We start from the raw sequence: 10381 nt of genomic DNA, 5'->3' as shown, positions 1-10381 counted from the left end.
TAATTTTGATACCGTTGGGTTTTGATTTAGGCCTCGGACCGAATTTACGGTGCTGAGACCCGACGGGGTTACCTTTACGGACCATCTCGACTTTCTTCTCCATCGTTCCTTTTTGATGTTCAGAGAAATTTTTCGACTCCGTCAAAATCAAACCGCAGAGATAGTCTGTTGACACTTTCTCCGTTTTTCTTTTTTGTAAAGAGACTGTTAGTAAGAAAATTGTGACAGTGGTTTGAACAAACATGACAAAAGATCTGTTATCTAAGATCCAAGAATTACGGAGAAGGTCTGAATGATTAATACGGGGACAATTTTTACAAAAACATTGGTGTCCATAGCAGCTTTACATGTGGAGTAAAACCATAAGCTAAGCTCCTCCGTAGTGTTAGACATAGGCTCATGGATAACACCGTTTTCATGATTAAACACGGCCGAGAACTGACCAGCAGTGGAAGTGTTAATGATACGAGATAGCCGGGCAGCAGCGTGCGGTTTGACAGTAGTAGAGGCAAGTGTAAAATCAAAGAAAACAGGCATATGATCAGAGAAAACAGCGTCACATATGTCCAAGTTAAGAACAGGCAAACCATATGATAAAAAAATATCAAGTGTGTGTGTCCGCGTTCTTGCGTGGGGCCAGACACATACTGAACAAGAAAAAAAGAGTCTACGAGGTTTAAAAATTCCTTTGCCATAGGTTTCTCAGGACAACACACATGGATATTAAAATCTCCAACAATAAGGACACGGTCATATTTCGGCAATCAGATCAATATCAATCTCATTTTTGACATTTAACACAGAACCAGGGCTGCTGGATTATGGGGAAATTCTGATTATTTCGAAGACACTTAATTTTTTACTTTAAACGCCCTTTGTGATAATGAGATTCTAATTATTTAAGAACGATTACCAAAAAAAAAGTCTAGTGCAAACTAGCTTGTGCTTTAGTATGCATAAATACAGTGGTTGTATAGAATTTAATGTTGATGATGACCCAGTTAAAAAGTCAGTGTAAGTATACTGAAAGCAGAAAAAGGCACAACTGTACTCTGAACCTGTTAATTTGCTAAGGTTGACTGATTTACAGAAAATTACTAAATGCAATTATTTCAATGATAATGCAAATGTAATATTATTTACAATATTAGAAAGTTTGCTCATTTTGCATCATTATTCTCTTTATCATTGAAAAATAAGTTGAAATGAGCACGTTTCGGTTTTCTTGAAGAGTTCTGTATCAAACAACTATGTTTTGTCAAGTCCGTATATGATTGGTCCACATCTCCACAATACTTCATAGTATATTCACACATTTCACAAATATAGCACTATTTGCGAATTGAGTATTCCACTAATCTTTAATGCAATTTCAATACAATAAAGATTCTGCATCGCATACTGTAGAGATGAAGCCCTAGCAAATACATTTAAATTGATATCAATGCTCCCATTTAACTTGCAAACAAGTATTCTCCAAGATTTGCAATGGTCCTTCAAGAGTCTTTCCACAGAGGGAGGAATACACCTTTCTTTATGTGTTAGCCCTTAAGCTACAACAATGTCAATGCCTTTATGTAAAAGGCTAGTCCCTGTTATTGAGCCCTGAGGCGGTACAGTCACTGTTCTTATCTCCACACAATCTTCAGTAGCTGGAGTTAATGAGTGACTCTCCCTGAGACAGAGGGGGGAGGAGTGGCCATGTTTGTCAACTGGGCTGAGGAGAGGAGGGTGGACATGTCTTAATTGTGCTGAGCAAACATGTGTGGTGCTGGAGAGCATAGGAGGTGGCAGGAAGTGTAAGCTCTGCTGCAGGTCTTAAAGGTACCCTATTATACGGTTTACCCTCAATATATTATAGTTCTCAGTTATATACAAAACACATGTCTCTGAAGTGTTTGGTTCGTAATACCAAACAGATCATTTCAGCATCCCATAATCCCCTCTGTTTCAGCCCTGTTTCCAAAGTGCTGATTCTCTGTCTGTTACTTCAGATGAAAATAAGGAGCTACTCCCCACGCCCCTCTGAGAGAGATTTGGTTAAAAAGAACAAAATTGTGCTCTCGGAGGAGATTCAGGTGATACACAAGCCAAAAAAAACGTTATGACATCATAAAGTGGCCAAAATCTGATCAGCTCATTTTCAGACAGGTCTTTATATAAATAGATCAGGACAAAAAGGGAAATAATCTTTTTATCTGAAACTTTCAGAATCTCTTTACACAGAGGGGACACATGTTGATGAGGAAAATACATGACAAAGTGGATTTTGCATAATAGGTGACCTTTAACCTCTCCATGGTCGGAGCACTCCTCACACCTCTCAGTCAGCCGCCCCGAGAAAGCATTCAAAATGCCCAGTGGCTGTCGTCTGTTCCCACCTGCTTCTGTGACCTGTGGAGCATGCACACACAGAAACCTGGCTTAGGGTTAGTTCTCACTTTCCCGTATAGATGTGGTGATTTCAAGGTGAAAAGGCATATGTGTTAAAGAGTCAGTACACCCAAAATACCAAGAACTGGACACATTTTAAAAAGATAAAGCCTTGGCGTGAGAGCCACGGATTCAAATATATATTTTTGGTAGTGTTAGATCTCATTCATAGTCATTTTGTGGCTCTTTCTGCATTTGTTTGAAGATAGGTTTCTGTTGTTTTACTCATATTCTGTCACTTTTTGGGAATTGTGCATCTCTTGGTAGTCATTTTGTTTCTCTTCATGATCTTTTTGAGTCTCTGTTTGGTTGTTCTGCATGTCATTGTAGTCATTTTCTCTCTTTTGTTAGTAGTTTGCATCACTTTTCTCTGTTTTTGCGTTTCTTTGTGGTCGTATTTCATCTCTTGTTGGTTGTTTGATGTCTTTTCTTGGTATTTTTCTTTCTCTTTTAGGATGTTTTGCATGTCTTTGTTATCCCTTTTAGCATCTCTTTGTGGTTGTATTCTTTTACATTTTGCATCTTGTTGGGAGTTTTTGTTCAATTTTGTAAAATGTGTTGTTAGTATGTCTGTTTTTTGTTAGCTTCTCCCCAGTTAAATACTGGATTCTTTTAATTCCTTCAATATTCTTAAATCATCGAGATTATACAATTAGATTTCCCCTAAAAAGTATGAATGTGACAAAGATGTAGTTTTCGAATCACAATCCAAAATCACAAAATGGATGCTTCCTGGGTTTGCATCATCACCAGTGAATTTCCGTGTGGTATGGCAGGGTGCCCTTTGTCGTCAGTTTACTTATAGAGAACAACGGCAGCACCTTGTCACATCTATAAATGACACTGTAGTTATCGGTGCTGAGGTGGCACATGCTGATATTGTCAGCTTAGTCCTCTTGTAGATTCCCATGATTTAAAGTAGGTGTGAACACAGTCCCACTGTCTGTAGCTGTGAAATGTGGCCCTTTGCAAATATTGATGTAACCTGATATTGCTCTATGGCTCTGAATAAGAAGTGAGTCCACAGTTAAAAAATGTAGTTCAGTGTTTTTGGCTGAAAACCTATTGTTTCCTGTTCTCCTTGTTGTAATTGAATGAAATGGAGCAGGTGCTTCCTTTTGTGTAGACCCCTCTTTAGGATATTGTGTGTGTTTGAGAGTCCAGACATCTCCTCAATTTCTAATATCTATTCATTCTAACAGAATTAGGTCATTTCGCTTCCCAATGTTTATTATAACAGAGAGCCTAGAGATATTTCCATCATTGCATATTCTCTTAATTCTGTTTTCCCAGAGTTTAAGGCAGTGTTTCTCCAAGTGGGGGGCGCAGAGACCAGGAGGAAAAATACTTGTGACAACAACAAAAAAGTATTGATTCGAAAATAATATGCTACAGTACAAGTACGTCTGGGTCTCAGAAAAAACACTTCTGGTGCTAGCGAGCTACGCTAACGGATATAAGGATCTTTTTCAACAACAAGGTGGAGGAGAGTCCTCTCCCGAGTCCTGTCAGACTGAGAGGCTCAGTGAACTAAAGGACTCTCTGTGTTTAGATAGTTCACTTTAGTCTAAGTTATCTCGGTGGGTCCCAAACGGTTTGGAGTCACGATTAATGTAAACAATTATTTCCGAGGCACACGTTTATATGATCGTTATAGTTAGAAAAAAACAAGAGAATAAATGAAAAACAGGTATGAAATACTATATGACAGTAAAACAAGAATAAAGTTTAAAAGGGTGATTTGTAAAATATCCATAAAGAAAAAGTACATCTGTTTACAGTTCTGTTTCATATGGGTGTTGAGAGATGTATCCATAGATCTCTTAATTTGGCTCTCAAAGTGCACCAGATTGATGCTTTTAACTTCAACATTTAAAAAAAAATCTTCCCGGGGGAGCTTGCCCCCGGACCCCCCTATGTGAGGTCCACAAACCACCTATAAAAATAGCACCCCTGCTTACACCTATATGACGTGAGCTGATTATCCAGCCTTCATTGTAACAGTCGCGGGTACGTTGTGTATTTGCGTGGAGAGTGTTGCAGTATAAAATTCAACCGTAGCGCCCGGTGCATTCATGGGAAACCCTAAATGTTTGAGCACCCTCTATGAAACGTCAAGCTACCCCACAGCACCCCCAAAAGAAATCTCTGGCGCCGCCACTGAGCCTGCAACCCCGTTTTGAAGAAGTCTGCAGTGCCTAACAGGCTCATTGCAGCCACTAATGCAGCCAGACTCGTCTGGTCTTCCACCTTCCTAAATTCTCCCACACCACGCCGCTCCTCCGCTCCCTTCACTGGCTTCCGGTAACTTCTAGAATCCACTTCAAGACACTGGTACTTGCGTACCATGCTGTGAATGGATCTGGCCCTTCCTACATCCAGGACATGGTTAAACCGTACACCCCAGCACGTGCACTCCGCTCTGCATCAGCCAAACAGCTCGCTGCACCCGCACTGCGAGGGGGACCCAAGTTCCCATCAGCAAAAACACGTGGGTTTGCTATCCTGGCTCCAAAACAGTGGAATGAGCTCCCCATTGAAATCAGGACAGCAGATAGCTTGCACATCTTCCGGCGCAGACTGAAAACTCATCTCTTTCGACTCCACTTCGATCGATAGAATTACTAACAAAGCACTCATATACTAATAAAGGACTGGCTTATCTAAAAGCCAGTTGAGTAGCACTTGAAATGTTTTAGCTCTATGAAACCTGATGTACTTATATGATTCTGTTTTCTTCAAGTTTATATCTTGTTGGTCGAACGCACTTATTGTAAGTCGCTTTGGATAAAAGCGTCAGCTAAATGCAATGTAATGTAATGCTGCGATAAGACACACCTTTTGCCAAATATCAGCATTTTCTTTCTTTTCATTTTTTGGCAAAGTATTATAACTTATTGTTCTAGCAAAGGGATTGCACAATTGTATTATGTATTATTTTTTTGGAGCACACAGACTTATGGAGCATTGTTTTATTATCAATGTTCTAGCAAAGGTATTTTTTAAGTTTTTTTTAAAGGAATGCTCATGTTCATATTGGTGTGTTTTAATAAATGTTTTACGTGACTATTTGTGTTGGGGGTGCCAAAGGGGGGGCCTGACAGAAAAAGTTTGTGAACAACTGGTTTAAGGTGATGCCTTCAAGTTCCTCCAAAAGTACATTTACAATATAGAGAAGTTTGATCCGTAAAGAATGTTTTAAGTTCTGCTTATTGGTTTTATTTACTAGCCGATACATTCCGGGTATATTGTATGCCAATACTGAATACACATTTTTCTATAATAAATACAATGATATAAATGAATAAGTTGATACAAATAGTGTGAGTGCTTCAAGGCTTGGTTGTAATGACTTAAATTATAAATCAATTATCAAAAATGGTATGGCAGCCTAAATGAGAACATCAACAAAATGTTTATGCCTTTGTCATTGTCAGGTTGTCCTTGACGTGATGTTCATTATTCTTTGCTCTGCTCTCTGCTGCAGGACACAGCCGAGGACATTCGCTCCATAGACAGCTGCGAGTACATCTGGGAGGCCGGGGTGGGCTTCGCTCAGTCCCCTCCTCTGAACTACATCCACGACATCAACAGGTGAGACTGCAGCTCAGCAGGGACTGTGGAGAACTTACTTTTAGTTGTCTTGTTCATGTCAATTAAAAAGAAATGTGGTAGAAAGGTTTGCAATCAAAACTGTCCATAACAATTGGGTAACTTGTTTTTGTTATTTGACATATCAACACAACCAAGTCTGATGGCATTTTACCTGAAGGTGGGACAACAGCGACATGATGAATTTAAATGGCCGTCACCCTGGATTCATTGTCCTCCAAATACATCGCTACCATCAGCCAATCTGAAAAATCATGCTAAAACTTGTTACAAGAAATAATAAGTCAAATAATACCAAATATATGTTTGTGGTAGTTTATAATAAACCTGGTTGGAGGGGTTGTCTACCAGAGAGCACTGACAGGTCTTTTTTTCAAATCGGTCGGGCTATAGTACAAAAGCTTTCTGGTAAATGTTTAAATAACATTGATTTATTTTTGTTTTCTTGTCTGTTCAGGACAGAGCTGCTGAAGCTGCTCCTCACCTGTCTCTCTGAGGCCATGTACCTCCCCCCCTCCTCTGAGAGTAAGAACCCAAACCCCTGGGTGACCTTCTTCTGCTCCTCAGAAAACAGGTGACACAAACACACACATCCTCAACATGTGCATAAAGTGAGGCACCCTAAAATCATCTTTAGTGCAGCTTCTTCTAGAGATACTATCGGAAAGATAACATTGTTTTTGCAAATGTACTACTGGTCTATGACAGTTGTTCATAGATTTACCTTTTTGGAACAATAATAACTGTAAATATATACTTTATACAGGAAATATTTTGTAAGATGTTGATACAAAAATCTGTCAAATAAATTGGCTGCAAACTTGGTTTTTCTTGGGCACATTGAATTGCCATTTTTAAATATATATCCATATATTTATGAATAGGAGTCATATCTACAAATAAGTATTTTGTATCTATGAACTCATAACAAATTAATACAAAAGAAACGCACATATATCCAGAGTTAAAAAAGTGAATGGAAGAGATTTAATACACTTTTTTCCAAATTGTTTAATAATCCTGTCTTTGACTATTGATAAAAGTGTTTTCTTTTTCTAAAGATAATGGAACGCTTTTAAACTTGACCAAGATATGTCCACACAGGAGACTTTTTAAGAGAAAAATAACAGTCAAAAACAGAGGAAGATAAAAATAGAACTATGAAATTCCCCAGTGGGAAAAGCGTCCTTGAACATGTCTCACCCTCTGCTATGCATTACCCCACACTATGAGACATGTAGCCCCTCTGAAGAGCCCCTTGCTCTGAACACACTGATAGCCCTCCATGCCCCTGACCTCCACCTGTCCTTCACTGCCCCCCCCCAGACATGCCCTGCCTCTGTTCACCTCCCTGCTCAACGTGGTGTGTGCCTACGACCCCGTGGGCTACGGCATCCCCTACAACCACCTGCTGTTCTCCGACCACCGGGAGCAGCTGGTGGAGCAGGCGGTGCAGATCCTGATCGTCACCCTGGAGCACGAGGCCGGGTCGGCCACAGGCTCCGCCCTCCAGGCCCTGGGCACCTCCGCAGCCCCCTCAGAGGTGGAGGAGCAGGAGGTGAGAGGGGGATCATTTTTATTATTAGAATAAAATGTAATCGTTTACTGATTCAGAGTTTAAAATCATGTATTTGTTCTTTTTTCAGCCAGCGGGACCCGATAACCTCTTTGTGAATTATCTCTCCCGGATACACAGAGAAGAGGTAAATTATGGATGTGCCAATCAGATTTCAGATATCAATAATGGCTTGATATGGCCAATACACTATCGTAGGAAAAATCCTAATCTGACATGACCCATTAGTCTATGTCCAGTATTTTAAACTCAAATGACTTACATTTCCTTTATTATAATTTTTTTACATTTACATGTCTTTTACCTGATGCTTTTATCCAATGCGGCTTAAATACTTTTTAACACCGTGGACATGCCTACAGTATAGGAGGAGAAATTTGGTGTTAAGTATCTTGCCCAAGGACAGTTAAAGGTGGGGTATGTAATTTATTTCAGAAACACTTTTTGTTATATTCCATGGAATGCTCTTAACATCCCGATAGCAATGAATATATGAAATGCTTTGACAATAAATCCATACAAAAAATTCATCTGTGGAAGCCGTAGTGCTGTAAAAAGCACGAACAATCATTTTAGGCGGCCCGGCTAAAATAACTGGATGGCCTACCTGCCTGTCAGCCTTCCATCTGTGCACAAGCTTATCTCGTGCCCTCATTGGTCATGTGCGCGTTCGTGTGTGTTGGAGGAGGGGCTTTGTAAGGAAGTGGCAGATTTTCTCCGGCTGTGTATTTTCAAATTCTCGCGCACTCGAGCTGGTTTCTCCAAAATTACCTACCCCACCTTTAAGTTTAATTTTGATTGTTTCCTTGCTGCTCAAACCTGCTGCTAAAAAGTTCAATGTGTGGAAAAGTTTTAAATAAAAGAAGCAGCAGTATTCCATAACTAACATATTGTGTGCTGTGGCAAGGCAAGTTAATTTATATAGCGCATTTCAACACAAGGTAATTCAAAGTACGTTACAAAAAACAATAAAAGGATTCAAATATAGTGCAACAAAAACACATCATATAGACTTTCAATCTTCCTGACCTTCCATGTCAGAGAACATTGGCTAGTCTTAACTCTTATCAGCTGTGGGTCGACAGATCAGCACGTCTATGTTATGTGACTATATTTTGGAGAATATAATCTGACCCGAGGAGAGAGATGTCGCCTACTTTTATGCTCCCTACAATAGAAATACAATGTTAGATCAGAGTATACAACATCTGAGCTTTGAATATATTTGAATAAATGTTATACCAATAGACAGGAATCTGATCAAATAATTCAAATGAAAGAGTAATATTACACCGTCCAAAACTATTTAACAGCCTACAATATCATCTAATTCTCTGTTCATCAGGATTTAAGTTTTATCCTGAAGGGTCTGGGGCGGCTGATGAACAACCCTCTGGTGCAGACCTACCTGCCCCGCTCCACCAAGAAGATCCAGTTCCATCAGGAGCTGCTCATCCTCTTCTGGAAGTTCTGTGACTTCAACAAGGTGTGGAGCACGGTTCATCTGAATAATGCTAAAGCTACAAGATGGAGCAACTTTAACAATGAACACAGAAAATATAGTGGTGTCATTGAAGGCTGCACGATTTGGAAAAAAATAAGTAGTTGCTATAATTCTGACTGATATTGCAATATGCAATATGCAGGATTTATTTTAAGTTTGTAGAACACTGTTTTTAGGCCACGACTTCTCTGCAGCACCACAGTACCTCATTCAGATATTTTCAGATATTTTGCCTTTACCAAATATTGCGATTACTGTGATTTGCGATTTTGCACTAATCCAAATTGGGATTTCAATTTTTGTTTTTTATTATGTCAACATAACTTTTGTCTCTTTTGCCTTGCTATACTAGCAGCATCGCTTAAAAACGCCACATAATATCAAAGGGATTTCCGAAAGTGGCGGATTTAGGATTGAAGGAGATCCGGGGCTTAGCCCAGGAGTTGTTGGGGGGTGCAGGGGTAGAGTACTATTTTTTTACAACTGGGGGATGGACCGAACATCCTTTTAGGGGGGTCGTCGCCTCCTTTAGGGTTTTTTTTTTTAAATATTGAAGTTAAAAGCATCAATCTGGTGCATTTTGAGAGCAACATTAAGCCTACCTTAATAATACCTTAAAGCGGACAAAAGGCACTGGAGAACACTTATTCATTAACATCCTTTAATGAAGCAAACTAATGCCTTAACTCACTCAAATACAGTCGTTTACTTATTTCGGTGAAACGAATGTGCGTAGAATTTTAAAGAATGCGGATAGTCTCACCTTGATTCTGGCGCATTGCTTATTGTTTATAGACCTATTCTCATCCACCATCTTTGTTTGTGACGTAAAGAGTGTTAGATTCACGCTTCTGAATCGGACACTCTGAGTGGATGCAGTCACAGCCAATCGGAGTCTGATTCAGAGGGTTGCCTGTCAGTTCCGTTCTCTGTCAGTTCCTTTGCTATGGTTCCGTTGTTAAGTGTACTGAAACGAGAGCCGGTATAATACCAAAACAATATAAAAATTGGAATACGTTATTTTAGTGTCTTAAAGGTAGACTGAGGTATGAAGGGTTAACGTTACATCTTAGGGTAATTTTTAGTAATGTTCTGTATACATACTAAACCTATAAGGGTATAATTAGTGTGGTTACTCCATGTTTACTAGCTATAACATTAACATTACATCACTCTTTTTTCCTTCTTCCCCAGTCAGCCAGACTACAGATATCACCATTAGATTCACAAACCTGAAACATCATCCATTTCTTCAC

General features: G+C 39.5%; 1 protein-coding gene across 1 annotated transcript in view; it reads left to right on the top strand.

The window, feature by feature from the left end:
• Positions 1-9107, top strand: part of LOC104941920 (protein HID1-like) — a gene marked incomplete at its 3' end in the record, with an annotated part of 10885 nt that extends 1778 nt beyond the window's left edge. The window contains exons 2-6 of the mRNA XM_010767089.1: positions 5921-6027; positions 6503-6619; positions 7372-7603; positions 7692-7748; positions 8967-9107. Coding sequence (XP_010765391.1) covers positions 5921-6027; positions 6503-6619; positions 7372-7603; positions 7692-7748; positions 8967-9107 — 654 coding nt within the window. The remainder of the gene's footprint in view (positions 1-5920; positions 6028-6502; positions 6620-7371; positions 7604-7691; positions 7749-8966) is intronic.
• Between the last annotated feature and the right edge of the window lie 1274 nt (positions 9108-10381).

This window comes from Notothenia coriiceps, unplaced genomic scaffold (assembly GCF_000735185.1).
Source record: "Notothenia coriiceps isolate Sejong01 unplaced genomic scaffold, NC01 NC01_scaffold00004052, whole genome shotgun sequence".
Taxonomy (NCBI): Eukaryota; Metazoa; Chordata; class Actinopteri; order Perciformes; family Nototheniidae; genus Notothenia; species Notothenia coriiceps.
This window is presented reverse-complemented; position numbering and strand designations above follow the sequence as displayed.